The sequence below is a fragment of the Podarcis muralis genome, chromosome W (genome assembly GCF_964188315.1).
Source record: "Podarcis muralis chromosome W, rPodMur119.hap1.1, whole genome shotgun sequence".
Taxonomy (NCBI): domain Eukaryota; kingdom Metazoa; phylum Chordata; class Lepidosauria; order Squamata; family Lacertidae; genus Podarcis; species Podarcis muralis.
In genome coordinates, this window is record NC_135674.1 from 369,389 (window position 1) to 390,018 (window position 20,630).

At 42.8% G+C, this 20,630-nt stretch overlaps 1 protein-coding gene across 1 annotated transcript in view; it reads left to right on the forward strand.

The window, feature by feature from the left end:
* Window positions 1-12,844: 12,844 nt before the first annotated feature.
* The window catches only part of LOC144326356 (microtubule nucleation factor SSNA1-like), a 9,687-nt gene continuing 1,901 nt past the window's right edge, over window positions 12,845-20,630 (forward strand). Inside the window, exons 1-2 of the mRNA XM_077922892.1 lie at window positions 12,845-13,020; window positions 17,542-17,741. Of these exons, the coding sequence (XP_077779018.1) occupies window positions 12,900-13,020; window positions 17,542-17,741 (321 nt within the window). The 5' untranslated portion in view covers window positions 12,845-12,899. The remainder of the gene's footprint in view (window positions 13,021-17,541; window positions 17,742-20,630) is intronic.

Genomic DNA, 20,630 nt, shown 5'->3' on the forward strand with positions numbered 1-20,630 from the left:
ATAATAATAATAATAATAATAATTATTATTATTATTATTATTATTATTATTATTATTATTATTATTATTATTAAAACTTGTAATCTACCTTCTATAATATATATTTATATAAAGCTATGATATGTCTATTATATTATATTACATATTACATATTACATATTACATATTACATATTACATATTACATATTACATTACATTACATTACATTACATTACATTACTATACTATACTATACTATACTATATTATATTATATTATATTATTACATATTATTACATATTATTACATATTATTACATATTATATTATCACATATTATATTGTATTATTACCTATTATATTATTACCTATTATTACATATTATATTATTACATATTATTTTATTACATATTATTACATATTATATTATTACATATTATATTATATTACCATATATTATATTATATTATTACATATTATATTATATTATTACTTATTATATCATCACATATTATATTATATTATATTATATTATATTATATTATATTATATTATATTATATTATATTATATTATATTATTACATATTATATTATTACATATTATATTATATTATATTATATTATATTATATTATATTATATTATATTATATTATATTATATTATATTATATTATCACATTATATTATATTATATTATATTATATTATAGTATAGTATATTATATTATATTATATTATATTATATTATATTATATTATATTATAGTATAGTATAGTATATCACATATTATATTACATTACATTAAATTACATTACATTATTATATTATATTATATTATTACATATTATTACATATTATCACATATTATATTGTATTATTACCTATTATATTATTACATATTATTACATATTATATTATTACATATTATATTATATTATCACATATTATATTATATTATTACATATTATATTATTACATATTATATTATTACATATTACATTACATTACATTATATTATATTATATTATATTATATTATATTATATTATATTATATTATATTATATTATATTATATTATATTATATTATATTATATTATTACATATTATTACATATTATTACATATTATATTATCACATATTATATTGTATTATTACCTATTATATTATTACATATTATTACATATTATATTATTACATATTATATTATATTATCACATATTATATTATATTATTACATATTATATTATATTATTACATATTATATTATTACATATTATATTATTACATATTACATTATATTATATTATATTATATTATATTATATTATATTATATTATCACATTATATAATATAATATTATATAATATAATATTATATTATATTATATTATATTATAGTATATCACATATTACATTACATTACATTACATTACATTACATTACATTACATTACATTATATAATATATATTATATATTATATATTACATATTAGATTATTACATATTATATTAGATTAGATTATTACATATTATATTATAGATTAGATTATTACATATTATATTATAGATTAGATTATTACATATTACATCATATCATATCATATCATATCATATCATATCATATTATTTCGGCGCCATCTACTCACCGCTGGCGCTCCACCAGGCGCAGCAGGCAGACGGCCACCACCAACAAGACCGAGGTCGAGAAGAAGCCTAGAAAGGCCAGGACCGCCACCATGGCCACCAGCGTCCCCTTGGCCAGCGGCTCGGGGCAGGCGCACTCCTCCGGCGGCGCCACTGCGGGAAAAACGGCGCCACGCTATGTTTCCCGCGCTACGTTTCCCGTGGGGCGGGAGACTCGAACCCGCAACCTTCCCCAGGATCCCCATCCCATTCTGCGCTACGGTTCCCATGCTAAAATACCTGCGCTATAGTTCCCGCGCTAAGGTTCCCGCGCTGAAACGCCACAAAATCCCCGCGCTAAGGTTCCCGCGCTAAGGTTCCCGCGCTAAGGTTCCCGCGCTAAGGTTCCCATGCTTAAAATCCTCTGCTAAAATTCCCTCTCTGGTATTCCCGCGCTACGTTCCCCGCGCTAGGATTCCCGCGCTAAGGTTCCCGTGGGGCGGGAAACTCGCACCCACAACCTCCCCCAGGATCCGCATCCCATTCTGCGCTAAGGTTCCCATGCTAGAATTCCCGCGCTAAGATTCCCATGTTAAAATCCCTGCGCTATAGTTCCCGGGCTAAGGTTCCCGCGCTAAGACGCCCACAAAATCCCCGCGCTAAGGTTCCCGCGCTAAGGTTCCCGTGGGGCGGGAAACTCGCACCCACAACCTTCCCCAGGATCCGCATCCCATTCTGCGCTAAGGTTCCCATGCTAAGATTCCCATGCTAAAACCCTGCGCTATAGTTCCCGCGCTAAGGTTCCCGCGCTAAAAGGCCCACAAAATTCCCGCGCTAAGGTTCCCGCACTAAAATTCCCACTCTAAAATTCCCGCGCTAAGGTTCCCGCGCTAAGGTTCCCGCGCTAAAATTCCCTCTGAAATCCCCCTGCTAAAATTCCCATGCTAAGGTTCCCGCGCTACGGTTCCCATGCTCAAATTCCTCTGCTAAAATTCCCTCTCTGGTATTCCCGCGCTACGTTCCCCGCGCTAGAATTCCCGCGCTAAGGTTCCCGCAACCACCCCCAGGATCCCCATCCCATTCTGCGCTAAGGTTCCCATGCTAGAATTCCCGCGCTAAGGTTCCCTTGTTAAAATCCCCGCGCTATAATTCCCGCGCTAAGGTTCCCGTGGGGCGGGAGACTCGCACCCACAACCTCCCCCAGGATCCCCATCCCATTCTGCGCTAAGGTTCCCATGCTAGAATTCCCGCGCTAAGATTCCCATGTTAAAATCCCTGCGCTATAGTTCCCGCGCTAAGGTTCCCGCGCTAAAACGCCCACAAAATCCCCGCGCTAAGGTTCCCGCGCTACAGTTCCCATGCTTAAATTCCTCTGCTAAAATTCCCTCTCTGGTATTCCCGCGCTACGTTCCCCGCGCTAGAATTCCCGCGCTAAGGTTCCCGTGGGGCGGGAAACTCGCACCCACAACCTCCCCCAGGATCCCCATCCCATTCTGCGCTAAGGTTCCCATGCTAAGATTCCCATGCTCAAATTCCGGCGCTATACTTCCCGCGCTAAGGTTCCCGCGCTAAGATTCCCTCTGAAATTCCCGTGCTACAATTCCCACGCTAAGGTTCCCACGCTAGGGTTCCCGTGCTAAGGTTCTCGCAGGGCGGGAGACTTGAACCCGCAACCTGCCCCAGGATTGCCCATTGCAGGGAGAAGCCTGTGTGCGCTAAGGTTCCCGCGCCTAGCTTCCCACACGAAAATTCCCGCGCTAAGGTTCCCGCACCGATTTCCAGCCTAAATTGGGTTCAAGATGGAGACTCGAACCCGCAACTCTAACCAAGTTCGCCCATTGCAGGAAGAAGCCTATGTGCGCTACGGTTCCCGCGCTACAGTTCCCACGCTAAGGTTCCCAAGCGGACAGAGACTCGAACCCGCACCCTTCCCCATGATTGCCCACTGTGGCGACCCGCTGGCGCCGCGCTAAGGTTCCCGCGCTACGGTTCCCCCCCGAATTTCGACACCGCCCCGCCTTTCGCACCCGGCGCCGGCGCCTTACTTTGCAGAGCGACCCCCCGGTGCTGGATGGGAATCCTGGCGTCGTCGACGTACTGCGGGCGACAGAGATGGGAGTTATAGCGCGTTTCGCACCCGGATTTCGCACCCGGGACCCAAAAGGGCAGGCGAGAGAGATGGGAATGATAGCGTGCCGGCGCCGCCTTTCGCACCCGGGACCGGGCGTGAAATGGGAATTATAGCGGGTTTCGCACCCCGGGACCCGTAAGGGCAGAGGAGAGAGATGGGAATTGTAGCGCGTTTCGCACCCGGTTTCGCACCCGGCGCCGGGAAGGAAAGGGAGACTCACCCTAGCGTGCGGCGCGGGTTCGAGGAAGGCCGCCTGCCGCTTGTGCCGCATTCCGCGGGGCGGGAAGTCCATCAGCGCCTGGAAACGGAAAGCAAGGAAGGAAGTGAGTTTCTGAAGGCGCCTGGTCCCTGCGAGAATGTTAGTGCGGGAACCTTAGCGCAGGAACCGTAGCGCGGGAACCTTAGCGCGGGAACCTTAGCGCGGGAATTTTAGTGTGGGAATCATAGCGTGGGAACCTGAGTGTGGGAACCTTAGCGCGGGAACCTTAGCGCGGGAATTTCAGTGTGGGAATTTTAGCATGGGAACCTTAGCGCGGGAACCTTAGCGTGGGAAGCTTAGCGTGGGAATCATAGTGTGGGAATTTTAGCGCAGGAACCTTAGCATGGGAACCTTAGTGCGGGAACCTTAGTGCGGGAACCTTAGCGTGGGAACCTCAGCACGGGAACCTTAGCGTGGGAAGCTTAGCGTGGGAATCATAGTGTGGGAATTTTAGCGCAGGAACCTTAGCATGGGAAGCTTAGTGCGGGAACCTTAGCGCGGGAACCTTAGCGCGGGAACCTCAGCACGGGAACCTTAGCGTGGGAAGCTTAGCGTGGGAATCATAGTGTGGGAATTTTAGCGCAGGAACCTTAGCATGGGAACCTTAGTGCGGGAACCTTAGTGCGGGAACCTTAGCGTGGGAACCTTAGTGCGGGAACCTTAGCGCGGGAACTATAGCATGGGAACCTTAGCGCGGGAATTTCAGTGTGGGAATTTTAGTATGGGAACCTTAGTGCGGGAACCTTAGTGCGGGAACCTTAGTGCGGGAACCTTAGTGTGGGAACCTTAGCGCGGGAACCTTAGCGCGGGAACCTTAGCGCGGGAACCTTAGCGTGGGAACCTTAGCGCGGGAACCTTAGCACGGGAACCTTAGCGCGGGAACCTTAGCGTGGGAACCTTAGCGTGGGAACCTTAGCGCGGGAAACTTAGCGCGGGAACCTTAGCGTGGGGATTTCCTGTCTATTCCCCGCAAGCAGAAAGGAAGTAGCTCAGGGAGTTTCCTGTCTATTTCCAGGGAGTTTCCTGTTTATTTCCTGTCTGTTTCCAAGGAGTTTCCTGTCTATTTCCTGTCTATTTCCAGGGAGTTGCTACCCTTCCTGTTTATACCCCGCAAGGAGAAAGCCAGCAGCTCAGGGAGTTTCCTGTCTATTTCCAGGGAGTTTCCTGTCTATTTCCAGCAAGTTTCCTGTCTGTTTCCAGGAAGTTTCATGCCTATTTCCTGTCTATTTCCAGGGAATTTCCTGTCTATTCCCTGCAAGCAGGGAATTTTCTATTTCCACGGAGTTTCCTGTCTATTTCCAAGGAGTTTCCTGTCTATTTCCTGTCTATTTCCAGGGAGTTGCTACCCTTCTGCTTGCGGGAAATAGACAGGAAACTGCCTGGAAATAGGCAGGAAATAGGCAGGAAACTTCCTGGAAATAGACAGGAAACTCCCTGGAAATAGACAGGAAATAAAAAGGAAACTCCTGGAGTTAGACAGGAAATAAACAGGAAACTCCCTGGAAATAGACAGGAAACTTCCTGGGAATAGACTAGAAACTGCCAGGAAATAGACAGGAAACTCCCTGGAAATAGACAGGAAATAAACAGGAAGCTCCCTGGAAATAGACAGGAAATAGACTGGAAACTGCCTGGAAATAGACAGGAAACTGCCTGGAAAGAGACAGGAAATTAACAGGAAACTCCCTGGAAATAGACAGGAAACTCCCTGGAAATAGACAGGAAACAGGAAACTTCCTGAAAATAGACAGGGAACTGACAGGAAATAGACAGGAAACTGACAGGAAATAGACAGGAAAAGACAGGAAACTCCCGGGAAATAGACAGGAAATAGGCAGGAAACTCCTTGGAAACAGACAGGAAATAGAGACAAAACTCCCTGCAAATAGACAGGAAACTCCCTGAGCTGCTGGCTTTCTGCTTGCGGGGAATAGACAGGAAACTTCCTGGAAATAGACAGGAAACTCCCTGGAAATGGACAGGAAACTCCCTGGAAAAAGACAGGAAAAAGACAGGAAACTCCCCGGAAATAGACAGGAAAAAGACAGGAAACTCTCCGGAAATAGGCAGGAAACTCCCTGGAAACAGACAGGAAATAGGCAGGAAACTCCTTGGAAACAGACAGGAAATAGAGACAAAACTCCCTGCAAATAGACAGGAAACTCCCTGGAAATAGACAGGAAACTCCCTGGAAATGGACAGGAAACTCCCTGGAAAAAGACAGGAAAAAGACAGGAAACTCCCCGGAAATAGACAGGAAAAAGACAGGAAACTCTCCGGAAATAGGCAAGAAACTCCCTGGAAACAGACAGGAAATAGACAGAAAATTCCCTGCTTGCAGGGAATAGACAGGAAATTCCCTGGAAACAGACAGGAAACTTGCTGGAAATAGGAAACTCCCTGGAAATAGACAGGAAACTCCCTGAGCTGCTGGCTTTCTCCTAGCGGGGTAAAAACAGGAAGCTCCCTGGAAATAGACAGGAAACTCCCTGGAAATAGACAGGAAACTCCCTGAGCTGCTGGCTTTCTGCTTGCGGGGAATAGAAAGGAAATTCCCTGGAAATAGGCAGGAAACTTCCTGGAAATAGACAGAAAACTGCCTGGAAATAGACAGGAAACTCCCTGGAAATAGACAGGAATGAGACAGGAAACTCCCTGGAATGAGACAGGAAACTCCCTAGAAATAGACAGGAAACAGACAGGAAACTCCCTGGAAATGGACAGGAAACTCCCTGGAAACAGACAGGAAATAGACAGGAAACTCCCTGAAAATAGACAGGAAATAGACAGGAAACTCCCTGGAAATAGACAGGAAATTGGCAGGCAACTCCCCGGAAATAGACAGGAAACTCCCTGGAAATAGACAGGAAACTCCCCGTAAATAGACAGGAAACTCCCAGGAAATAGACAGGAAACTCCCTGGAAACAGACAGGAAACTCCCCGGAAATAAACAGGAAACTGGCAGGAAACTCCCTAGAAATAGACAGGAAACTTCCTGAAAATAAACAGGAAATAGACAGGAAACTCCCTGGAAAGAGACAGGAAATAGGCAGGAAACTCCCAGGAAACAGACAGGAAACTCCCTGGAAACAGGCAGGAAACAGACAGGAAACTCCCTAGAAATAGACAGGAAACGTCCTGAAAATAAAAAGGAAACAGACAGGAAACTCCCCAGAAATAGACAGGAAACAGACAGGAAACTCCCTAGAAATAGACAGGAAACTTCCTGAAAATAAAAAGGAAACAGACAGGAAACTCCCTGGAAATGGACAGGAAACTCCCTGGAAACAGACAGGAAATAGACAGGAAACTCCCTGAAAATAGACAGGAAATAGACAGGAAACTCCCTGGAAATAGACAGGAAATTGGCAGGCAACTCCCCGGAAATAGACAGGAAACTCCCTGGAAATAGAGAAGAAAGAGGCAGGAAACCTCCTGGAAAACGGACAGGGAACTTCCTGGAAACTTCCCAACCCACCTCCTCCCCGCGCCAGCTCTCTTCTGGGTCCTCTCCTCCGGCGCCCGGGTCCATCTCGTCCGCTTCCTCCGAGGCCGAGAAGGGGTCCAGGTCCGGGGGCGGCGGGGGCCGGGCTGCGGAAAAAGCCGGAAGTTTGAGTGGCGGGTCCCGGGTTCGAATCTTCCCCACATTCCCCCCAATAGTGAATTTGGAGATTTACCGGGCGCAGCCAATAGGAAGAGGAGAGGAAGCAGCCGCAGCAGCATGGCTGGGAATCCTCTTCCTGGAGGGGCGGAAAATTCCGTGAGGTCACAAGGGCCGGGCGGTGATGTCACAAGGGGCGTGAGGTCACCAGGGGAATCCCGTGATGTCACAGGCAGGGGGCGGGTCTGGTCCGGAGCCTGCCAGGTTCTTTTCTAATAGCTTGTAATCTATTTATTGGGATATTATTATTATTATTAATTACTTGCAAGGTTCCTATCTGGATTCCCGCATTATTACCTGCATATCTTTATTATTATTATAATTATTATAATTATTATTACAATTTGTAATCTACCTATCTGCGTATCTATATTATTATTACTACTACTACTACTACTACTACTTAATCTACCTATAATATCTATATTATTATTATTATTATTATTATTATTATTATTATTATTATTACAATTACAATTTGTAATCTACCTATCTGCGTATCTATATTATTATTATTACTACTACTACTACTACTTGTAATCTACCTATATTATTATTATTATTATTATTATTATTATTATTATTATTATTATTATTACAATTACAATTTGTAATCTACCTATCTGCATATCTATATTATTATTATTACTACTACTATTACTACTTGTAATCTACCTATCTGCGTCTCTATATCTATATTATTATTATTATTATTATTATTATTACAATTACAATTTATAATCTACCTATCTGCGTATCTATATTATTACTACTACTACTACTACTATTACTACTTGTAATCTACCTATAATATCTATATTATTATTATTATTATTATTATTATTATTATTATTATTATTATTATTACAATTTGTAATCTACCTATCTGCATATCTATATTATTATTATTATTATTACTGCTACTACTTACTACTACTTGTAGTGTACCTATCTGGATATCAGCACTATTATCTGCATATTATTATTATTACTACAACTTGTAATTTACCGATCTGCATATCTATATTATTATTATTATTACTACTACTACTATTACAACTTGTAATCTACCTATCTGCAAATTATTACTATTACCTATCTGCATATATTATTATTATTATTATTATTATTATTATTATTACAACTTGCAATCTACCTATCTGCATTATTATTATTATTATTAATAATAATAATATCACAACTTGTAATCTACCTATCTGCATATTATTATCTACCTATATGCATATTATTATTATTACAACTTGTAATCTACTTATCTGCATGTCTATATCTATATTATTATTATTATTATTATTGCTACTACAACTTGTAATCTATCTGCATATCTATATCTTGTTATATTATTATTATTATTATTATTATTATTACAACTTGTAATCTACTTATCTGCATGTCTATATCTATATTATTATTATTATTATTATTGCTACTACAACTTGTAATCTATCTGCATATCTATATCTTGTTATATTATTATTATTATTATTATTATTATTATTATTATTATTATTATTATTATTATTATTACCAGTAATCTACCTATCTGCACATTATTATTATTATTATTATTATTATTATTATTATTATTATTAAGTTGTAGTAGCAATAATAATAAGTTCCCAGCCTTGAGGAAAAGGCGCTTTGCTTGTCAACCAATCTTTTTATGGCGTGGGAATTCTAGCGTCCCCAACAGGACGGCACCCAGTGGATCTCTCGCACCCAGTGGATCTCTCGCACCCGGCGCTTCAGTTCCCAGCCTTGGAGGAAAAAACCGGGCGCTTGGCTTGTGAGTAAATGGCTTTATTGTGTGGGAACCGTAGCGCCCCCAAACAGACGGCGCCCAGTGGATCTCTTGCACCCAGTGGATCTCTCCCACCTGGCGCTGCGCCTCTCGCACCCGGCGCTCCAGTTCCCGGGGGGGAAACCAGGCGCTTGACTTGCAAAGAAACAGCCTTATTGTTTGGGATCCATAGTGCCCTAGGAATGGATGGCAGCCAGTGGATCTCTCGCACCCGGTGCGCTTTAGTTCCCAACCTTGGAGAAGAAACCAGGCGCTTTCCTTGCGAACAAATAGCTTTATTTCCTGGGAACCGTAGCGTCCCAAACGGACGGCGCCCAGCGGGTCATTCACACTCGGCGGATCTCTTGCACCCAGTGGATCCCTCGCACCCAGCACTATAGTTCCCGACCTTGGATAGAAAACCAAGGCGCTTGACCTGCAAACAAGCAACTTTATTTTGTGGGAACCATAGCGTCCCCAAACAAACCGCACCCAGTGGATCTCTTGCGCCCGGCGCTTCAGTTCCCAGCCTTGAGGGGGAAACCAGGCGCTTGGCTTGCGAACAAATAACTTTTGGGAACTGTAGTGTCCCCAAATGGATGGCACCCAGCGGATCTCTCGCACCCAGCGGATCTCTCCCACCCGGCGCTTCAGTTCCCAACCTTGGAGAAGAAACCAGGCGCTTTCCTTGCGAACAAATAGCTTTATTTCCTGGGAACCGTAGCGTCCCAAACGGACGGCGCCCAGCGGATCATTCGCACTCGGCGGATCCCTCGCACCCAGTGGATCCCTCGCACCCAGCACTATAGTTCCCGACCTTGGATAGAAAACCAAGGCGCTTGACCTGCAAACAAGCAACTTTATTTTGTGGGAACCATAGCGTCCCCAAACAAACCGCACCCAGTGGATCTCTTGCGCCCGGCGCTTCAGTTCCCAGCCTTGAGGGGAAAACCAGGCGCTTGGCTTGCGAACAAATAACTTTTGGGAACTGTAGTGTCCCCAAATGGATGGCACCCAGTGGATCTCTCCCACCCAGCGGATCTCTCCCACCCGGCGCTTCAGTTCCCAACCTTGGAGGGGAAAACCAGGCGCTTTGCTTGCGAAGAAATGGCTTTATTTCATGGGAACTGTAGCGCCCCCAAACGGACGGCGCCCAGTGGCTCTCTCGCACCCAGTGGCTCTCTCGCACCCAGTGGATCTCCTCCAGCCAGTGGATCTCTCGCACCCGGTCGGAGGGGGAGTCGTAGCGCGGCGGCGCCTGGAAATGGGAGTTCTAGTTTCCCTTTTCAGTCCTGTCCTCCTTTCCCTCTCAGCCCCCCAACCACTTTCCCTTTCAGACTCATTTCCTCATTTTGTTTCCCTCCCTTTCCCTTTCCGCCCCCCTCACCCCTTTCCCTTTCAATACCCCACTTTCCCCTTCTTCCCTTTCCCTTTCACCCCCTCCTTTCCCTTTCAGCCCCCTAACCTCTTCGCCCCACCCCCTCTCTGCCCCCCAACCCCTTTCCCTTCCTTTCCCTTTCCATCCCCACTTTCCCTTTCACCCCCTCCTCCCCCTTCCAGCCCCCCCCAACCACTTTCCCTTTCTTCCCTTTCCCTCCCCCCTTTCCCTTTCAGCCCCCTAACCTCTTCGCCCCCCCTCCTACTTTCCCTTTCACCCCTTCCCTTTCTTTCCTTTCCCTTTCAGCCCCCTAACCTCTTCGCCCCTCCCCCTCCCGGCCCCCTAACCCCTTTCCCTTTCTTCTCTTCCCCCACTTTCCCTCTTCGCCCCCCTCCTACTTTCCCTTTCACCCCTTCCAGCCCCCCAACCCCTTTCCCTTTCTTTCCTTTCCCTTTGACCCCCTCCTTTTCCCCACTTTCCCTTTCACCCCACACCCCTTTCATCCCTTCCTACTTTCCCTTTCACCCCCCTAACCTCTTTGCCCCCTCAACCCCTTTCCCTTTCTTTCTTTCCTTTCCTTTCCCTCCCCACTTTCCCTTTCTCCCCTCCTTTCCCTTTCAGCCCCCTAGCCACTTTCCCTCTCCTTCCTTTTCCTCTCAGCCCCCTAACCTCTTTGGCCCCTCCTCCTTTCCCTTTCACCCCCCCAATTTCCCTTTCACCCCATACCCCTCTCTGCCCCCCAACCCCTCTCCCTTTCATCTCCCTCCTCCTTTCCCTTTCAGCCCCCTAACCTCTTCGCCTCCCCACTTTCCCTTTCACCCCTTCCAGCCCCCTAACCACTTTCCCTTTCTTCTCTTTCCCCCTTTCCCTTCCAGCCCCCTAACCCCTTTCCCTTCCTTTCCCTTTCACTCCCCCACTTTCCCTTTCACCCCATAGCCCTCTCAGCCCCCTAACCACTTTCCCTTACTTTCTTTCCTTTCACTTTCCCTTTCTTCTCTTCCCCCCAACCCCTCTCCCTTTCATCCCCTTCCTCCTGTCCCTTCCAGCCCCCTAACCCCTTTCCCTTTCCTTCCTTTCCCTTCCCACTTTCCCTTTCACCCCTCCTTTCCCTTTCCGCCCCCTAACCACTTCGCCCCTTTCCCTTTCATCCCCTCCCTCTTTTCCCTTTCACCCCCCAACCCCTTTCCCTTTCTTTCCTTTCCACCCCCCACTTTCCCTTTCAGCCCCCTAACCTCTTCGCCCCTCCCCCTCTCAGCCCCCCAACCCCTTTCCCTTTCTTTGCCCCCTCCTCCTTTCCCTTTCACCCCTTTCAGCCCCCCAACCCCTTTCCCTTTCTCCCTCCCCCACTTTCCCTTTCACCCCCTTCCTCCTTTCCCTTTCAGCCCCCTAACCCCTTTCTTTCCTTGCCTTCGGCCCTTCCACTTTCCCTTTCACCCCCTTTCACCCCCTAACCCCTTTCCCTTTCCTTCCTTCCCCTTTCACTCCCCCACTTTCCCTTTCCCCCTCATTTCCCCCCTTTCCCTTTCAGCCCCCTAACCTCTTCGAAATTAACCCTTTCCTTTCCCTTCCCTCTCAGCCCCCTAACCCCTTTCCCTTTCATCCCCTCCTTTCCCCCTTTCCCTTTCACCTTCCGCTTCCCCCCTCCTTTCCCTTTCAGCCCCCTAACCTCTTTGCCCCCCTCTCCTTTCCCTTTCACTCCCCCACTTTCCCTTTCACCCCATACCCCTTTCAGCCCCCCAACCCCTTTCCCTTTCTTTCCTTTCCCTCCCCCACTTTCCCTTTCATCCCCTTCCTCTTTTCCCTTTCAGCCCCCTAACCTCTTCGCCCCCCTCCGACTTTCCCTTTCACCCCTTTCAGCCCCCTAACCACTTTCCCTTTCCTTCCTTTCCCTTTCACTCCCCCACTTTCCCTTTCAGCCCCCTAACCACTTTCCCTTTCCCCCTTTCCCTTTCTGCCCCCTAACCCCTTTCTCTTTCCCACTTTCCCTTTCACCCCCCCTCCCTCCTTTCCCTTTCAGGCCAATTAACCCTTTCCCTTTCCCCGAACCCGGGCGGGAACCACAGCGCATGCGCAGACCGCCAACGACGCCCGACGCGGAGGACGGGAGGCGACGCGGCGGCGGCGGCGGCGGCGCGATGACGCAGCAAGGGGCGGCGCTCCAGAGCTACAACAACGAGCTGGTCAAATGTGAGGCGACAAATTTGGGGCGAAGCTGCTACTCGAGCGCAGGCTCCGGCGGGGGGAGCAGGCCGCGTTGCTAGGGCCGCGGCGTTGCTAGGGAGAGAGAGAGATGGGGATTGGGTGGGGAGGGAGGGAGACGGCCAATGGGAGAGGGCGAGGGGAAGGCCGAGCGTCGCTATTGGGCGAGAGGCTCGAAGGGGCGGGAGTAGGCGAGAGGGAAGGCCGCGTCGCTAGGGCGGCGGCGTTGCTAGGGGAAAGCGCGGCGGGGATTGGATGGGGAGGGAGGGAGAAGGCCAATGGGAGAGGGCGAGGGGAAGGCCGAGCGTCGCTATTGGGCGAGAGGCTCGAAGGGGCGGGAGTAGGCGAGAGGGAAGGCCGCGTCGCTAGGGCGGCGGCGTTGCTAGGGGAAAGCGCGGCGGGGATTGGATGGGGAGGGAGGGAGAAGGCCAATGGGAAGGAGGCGAGGGGAAAGGCGAGCGTTGCTATTGGGCGAGAGGCTCGAAGGGGCGGGAGTAGGCGGGAGGGAAGGCCGCGTTGCCAGGGCGGCGGCGTTGCTAGGGAGAGAGCGAGATGGGGATTGGCTGGGGAAAGAGGGAGAAGGCCAATGGGAGAGGGCGAGGGGAAGGCCGAGCGTCGCTATTGGGCGAGAGGCTCGAAGGGGCGGGAGTAGGCGGGAGGGAAGGCCGCGTCGCTAGGGCGGCGGCGTTGCTAGGGGAAAGCGCGGCGGGGATTGGATGGGGAGGGAGGGAGAAGGCCAATGGGAAGGAGGCGAGGGGAAAGGCGAGCGTTGCTATTGGGCGAGAGGCTCGAAGGGGCGGGAGTAGGCGGGAGGGAAGGCCGCGTTGCCAGGGCGGCGGCGTTGCTAGGGAGAGAGAGAGAAGGGGATTGGCTGGGGAGGGAGGGAGAAGGCCAATGGGAGGGGGCGAGGGGAAGGCCGAGCGTTGCTATTGGAGTGAGGGGCGGGAGTAGGCCGCGTTGCTAGGGAGACGACGTCGGCGGCGGAGGGAGCGAGAAGGGGATTGGGTGGGGAGGGAAAGAGAAGGCCAATGGGAGCGGGGCGAGGAGAAGGGCGGGAAATTCGAGCGGTGCTATTGGCCGAGCGGCTGGAGCAGGCCGCGTTTCTAGGGAGGCGCGAAGCTGATTGGCTGGGGCAGGAGCGAGGCGGCCAATGGGAGGGCGGCGGGCGGGAAAGGCGTGAGAGGACGCGCGTTGCTATTGGTCGAGTGGGCCGAAGGGGCGGGAGTAGGCCGCGTTGCTAGGGAGACGCCGGAGGGAGGGCGGCGGGGATTGGGTGGGGAGGGAAAGAGAAGGCCAATGGGAGCGGGGCGAGGAGAAGGGCGGGAAATTCGAGCGTTGCTATTGGCCGCGCCGTTCGAAGGGGCGGAGACGTACCGCCGGCCTGAGAGGACGCGCGTTGCGATTGGCTGAGCGGTTTGAGGGGCGGAAATTTAGGCGCTGTCATTGGCCGCGCCGTGTGAGGGGACGTAGAAGGACGCGCGTTGCTATTGGCCGCGCCGTTCGAAGGGGCGGAGACGTACAGCCGGCGTGAGAGGACGCGCCTTGCTATTGGCTGAGCGGGTCGAGGGGCGGAAACTTAGGCGCTCTTATTGGCTGCGCTGTGTGAGGGGACGTTGGAGGGGCGGTGACGTATCGAAGGACGTGCGTTGCTATTGGCCGCGCCGTTCGAAGGGGCGGTGACGTATCGAAGGACGCGCGTTGCTATTAGCCGCGCGGCGTGAGGGGCTGGAGCAGGCCGCGCTGCGAGGGCGCTGATTGGCTGGGGGCGTAGCGAGGCGGCCAATGGGAGGGGGCGAAGCCGAGGGCGGGAAATTTCACGCGTTTCTATTGGCCGCGCCGCGTGAGGGGCTGGAGCAGGCCGCGCTGCGAGGGCGCTGATTGGCTGGGGTCGGCCAATGGGAGGGAGGCTGGGCGGCGGGCGGGAAATCCCAGCCTGGCTATTGGCCGCGCGGTGCGGAGGGGCGGAGACGAGTCGGAGGACGTGCGTTGCTATTGGTGGCGCGGCTGGAGGGGCGGAGACGCAGAGGGGAGGGAGGCGCAGGCAGGCGGCCAATGGGAGGGAGGCTGGGAACAGCCTGCGCGTTGCTATTGGTCGAGCGGGGTGAGGGGGCGGGAGCAGGCCTCACGCCATTCTCCTCTTCCAATCCATGAATGAATTGATCCTATGATTGATTGATTCATTCATTAGTCCAATAATGAATGAATTAGTCCAGGATTTGAGCCACGGAAATCTTTGAACTCAATATGTGCCTTGAGGACTAGAATCTCCAGGTTATTATTATTATTATTATTATTAATGATAATTAATTAATATTAATTATTAATATTATTATTAATGAGAATTAATTAATATTAATTATTAAGATTATTATTAATAATGAGAATTAATTAATATTAATTATTAATATTAATATTATTAATGAGAATTAATTGATATTAATTATTATTATTATTATTATTGAGAATTAATAATGAATTAATAATGAGAATATTATTATTAATAATATTACTATTATTATTATTGCTGCTGCTGTTGTTGTTGTTAATATTATTAATATTACTATTATTATTGTTCCAGCTATTAGTATTATTATTAATATTACTATTATTGTTATTGTTAATATTATCATTATTACTCTTACTCTTACTATTATTATTATTGTTGCTGCTGCCGTTGTTGTTAATATTATTAATATTACTATTACTATTATTATTCTTCCAGCTATTGAGGACCTTATTAGTATTATTATTAATATTACTATTATTGTTATTGTTAATATTATCATTATTACTCTTACTCTTATTATTATTGTTATTATTATTACATTTCCAGCTATTGAGGACCTTATTAGTATTATTATTAATATTACTATTATTGTTAATATTATTATTACTCTTACTCTTACTCTTACTATTATTATTATTATTATTATTATTATTATTACATTTCCAGCTATTGAGGACCTTATTATTATTATTATTAATATTACTATTACTGTTATTGTTAATATTATCATTATTACTCTTACTCTTATTATTATTGTTATTATTATTACATTTCCAGCTATTGAGGACCTTATTAGTATTATTATTAATATTACTATTATTGTTAATATTATTATTACTCTTACTCTTACTATTATTATTATTATTATTATTACATTTCCAGCTATTGAGGACCTTATTATTATTATTATTGTTGTTGTAGTTGTTAATATATTATTATTATTAAATCTCCAGGCGTTGAGGACATTATTATAATTATTATTATTATTATTAATATTCTCATTATTATTATATTAAATCTCCAGCTATTGAGGACCTTCCCATTATTATTATTAAGAATCTTATTCTTATTGATATTATTTTTATTAAATCTCCAGGTATTGAGGACCTTCTTCATAATAATAATAATAATAATAATAATAATAATAATAATAATAATAAAATCTCTAGGTATTGCGGACCTTCTTCTTCATAATAATAATAATAATAATAATAATAAATCTCCAGGTATTGAGGACCTTCTTCATACTAATAATAATAATAATACTAATAAATCTCCAGGTATTGAGGACCTTCTTCATACTAATAATAATAATAATAAATAATAATATTAAATCTCCAGGTATTGAGGACCTTCTTCATACTAATAATAATAATAAATAATAATATTAAATCTCCAGGTATTGAGGACCTTCTTCATACTAATAATAATAATAAATAATAATATTAAATCTCCAGGTATTGAGGACCTTCATAATAATAATAATAATAATAATAATAATAATAATAAATCTCCAGGTATTGAGGACCTTCATAATTATAATAATAATAATAAGAATACTAATAATATTAAATCTCCAGTTTTTGAGGACCTTATTATTATTATTAATTTTATCACTCTTATTATGATTATTACTAATATTACCATTATCATTCATTAATTTTATTAATTTATTATTATTATTATTATTATTATTATTATTATTATTATTATTATTATTAATCCTCCAGGCATTGAGGACCTTTCCCTCAAGCGGGACGAGTTGAATATTATTATTATTATTATTACTTATATCACCATTTTCATTCATTTGATTATTAATTTTTTATTAATTTTTTATTATTATTATTATCATTATTATTATTATTATTATTCCTCCAGGCATTGAGGACCTTTCCCTCAAGCGGGACGAGTTGAATATTATTATTATTATTATTATTACTTATATCACCATTTTCATTCATTTGATTATTAATTTTATTATTATTATTATTATTATTATTATTATTATTATTAATCCCCCAGGCATTGAGGACCTTTCCCTCAAACGGGACGAGTTGAATATTATTATTATTATTATTATTATTATTATTATTATTATTATTATTACTTATATCACCATTTTCATTCATTTGATTATTAATTTATTATTATTATTATTATTATTATTATTATTATTATTATTATTATTATTATTATTATTATTATTATTAATCCTCCAGGCATTGAGGACCTTTCCCTCAAACGGGACGAGCTGAGCAAGCAGATCCGCCAGGAGGAAGAGGAGAAATCCAAACTCCAGAACGACATCCGGGTTTTGACGGACAAGCTGTCGCGCGTCAACGAGAGCCTGGCGCGGAAAATGGCCTCGCGCAACGAGTTCGACCGGACCATCGCCGAGACGGAGGCGGCGTACATGAAGGTGGGGAGAAATTATTATTATTATTATTAATTATTATTATTATTATTATTATTATTATTAATTATTATTATTATCATTATCATTATTAATTATTATAATTATTATTTCTTTAATAAATAATAATAATAATAATTATTATTATTATTATTATTATTATTATTATTATTATTATTATTGTTGTTGTTGTAGGTGGGGATAATAATAATAATAATAATAATAATAATAATAATAATAATAATTTGTTATTATTTATTATTTATAGCAAGATTTGGGGAGAAACAGTGTTGTTCTTATTGTTGTTATTCTTAGTATAGAAATAATAATAATAAAGAAATATTTATTATTGATTAAAGAAATAATAATAAATAATAATAATAATAATTTATTGTTATTATTATTTAGAGCGAGATTTAGGGAGAAACAGTGTTGTTCTTATTGTTGTTGTTATTAGTATAGAAATAATAATAATAAAGAAATATTTATTATTTATTAAAGAAATAATAATAAATAATAATAATAATAATTTATTGTTATTATTATTTGGAGCGAGATTTGGGGAGAAATCAGTGTTTTTGTTGTTGTTGTTATTAGTATAGAAATAATAATAATAAAGAAATATTTATTATTGATTAAAGAAATAACAATAAATAATAATAAATAATAATAATAATAATAATTTATTGTTATTATTATTTGGAGCGAGATTTGGGGAGAAATCAGTGTTTTTGTTGTTGTTATTGTTGTTATTATTATAGAAATAATAATAATAAAGACATCTTATTTATTAAAGAAATATGTTTATTAAAGAAATAATAATTATAATAATTAATATTATTATTATTATTATTATTATTATTAATTCATTGCTATTTTTTATTTATTATTTAGAGCGAGATTTGGGGAGAAATCAGTGGGTTCCAGGGTCATCTAGTCTGACCCCAGAAATCAACCAATAAAAATGTGATTTTTGGGGGGGGAAATGTGTAAAAAAATGCGATTTTTTTCCCTGTAAAAATGCGTTTTTTGGGTGTCAAATTGGGAAAAAATGGGATTTCGGGGAAATTGGGCTCCCGGGTCATCTAGTCTGGCCCCAGAAATCGACCAATAAATGAAACGAAAAAGGCAATCGTTTAAGAATAAATTAGACGAATAGCAATTAATGAGACTCATCAGACTAATCAATATGTAGAATCAAAAGATGTAGAATCATTTTCAGTGCGAAAATGTGGTTTTTCGTGAGGAATCAGTGTAAAAATGTGATTTTTTAAAGGAGAAATCAGGGTAAAAATGTGATTTTTTAAAGGAGAAATCAGGGTAAAAATGTGATTTTTTTAAGGAGAAATCAGTGTAAAAATGTGGGGATTTTTGGGAGAGAAATCAGGGTAAAAATGTGATTTTTTGGGGGGGGGAATGTGTAAAAAAATGGGATTTCTGGAAATTGGCCTCCAGGATCATCTAGTCTGACCCCCTAAATTAGGGAGAAATTAGTGTGAAAATGTGGTTTTTTGGGGGAGGAATCAGTGTAAAAATGTGATTTTTTTAAGGAGAAATCAGGGTAAAAATGTGATTTTTTTAAGGAGAAATCAGGGTAAAAATGTGATTTTGGGGGTGTGTGTGTAAAAAAATGCGATTTTTTTGGTGTAAAATTGGGGGGAAATGGGATTTTGGGAAAGTGGGCTCCAGGCTCAGTGTAAAATGGGATCTTGGGGGGAGAAAGCGGGATAAAAATGTGATTTTTTAGGGGGGAAATGTGTAAAAATGTGATTTTTTGGGTGTCAAATTGGGAAAAAATGGGATTTCGGGGAAATTGGGCTCCAGGGTCATCTAGTCTGACCCCAAGATCTAGGGAGAAAGTGTGAAAAGGGATTTTTAGGGGAGAAATCAGGGTAAAAATGTGCTTTTTTGGGGGGGAAATGTGTGAAAAAATGCGATTTTTCCTGTAAAAATGCCATTTTTTTGGTGTCAAATTGGGGAAAAAATGGGATTTCGGGGAAATTGGGCTCCAGGGTCATCTAGTCTGACCCCAAGATCTAGGGAGAAAGTGTGAAAAGGGATTTTTAGGGGAGAAATCAGGGTAAAATTGTGATTTTTTGAAGGAGAAATCAGGGTAAAAATGTGGGGAGTTTTTTTTTGGAGAAATCGTGTAAAAAGGGATTTTGGGGGGGAGAAATCAGTGTAAAAATGTGATTTTTTAAAGGAGAAATCAGGGTAAAAATGTGATTTTTTAGGGGGGAAATGTGTAAAAAAAGGCGATTTTTTCCTGTAAAAAAATGCGATTTTTGGGTGTCAAATTGGGGAAAAATGGGATTTCGGGGAAATTGGGCTCCCGGGTCATCTAGTCTGACCCCAAGATCTAGGGAGAAAGTGTGAAAAGGGGAGAAATCAGGGTAAAAATGTGATTTTTTAGGGGGGAAATGTGTAAAAAAAATGCGATTTTTTCCTGTAAAAATGCCATTTTTTGGGTGTCAAATTGGGGGAAAAATGGGATTTCGGGGAAATTGGGCTCCAGGGTCATCTAGTCTGACCCCAAGATCTAGGGAGAAAGTGTGAAAAGGGGAGAAATCAGGGTAAAAATGTGCTTTTTTGGGGGGTGGAAGTGTAAAAAAATGCGATTTTTTTACACATTTTTAGGGGAGAAATCAGGGTAAAAATGTGCTTTTTTGGGGGGTGGAAGTGTAAAAAAATGCGATTTTTTTACACATTTTTAGGGGAGAAATCAGGGTAAAAATGTGCTTTTTTGGGGGGTGGAAGTGTAAAAAAATGCGATTTTTTTACACATTTTTAGGGGAGAAATCAGGGTAAAAATGTGATTTTTTAGGGGGGAAATGTGTAAAAAAATGTGATTTTTTTGGTGTCAAATTGGGGAAAAAATGGGATTTCGGGGAAATT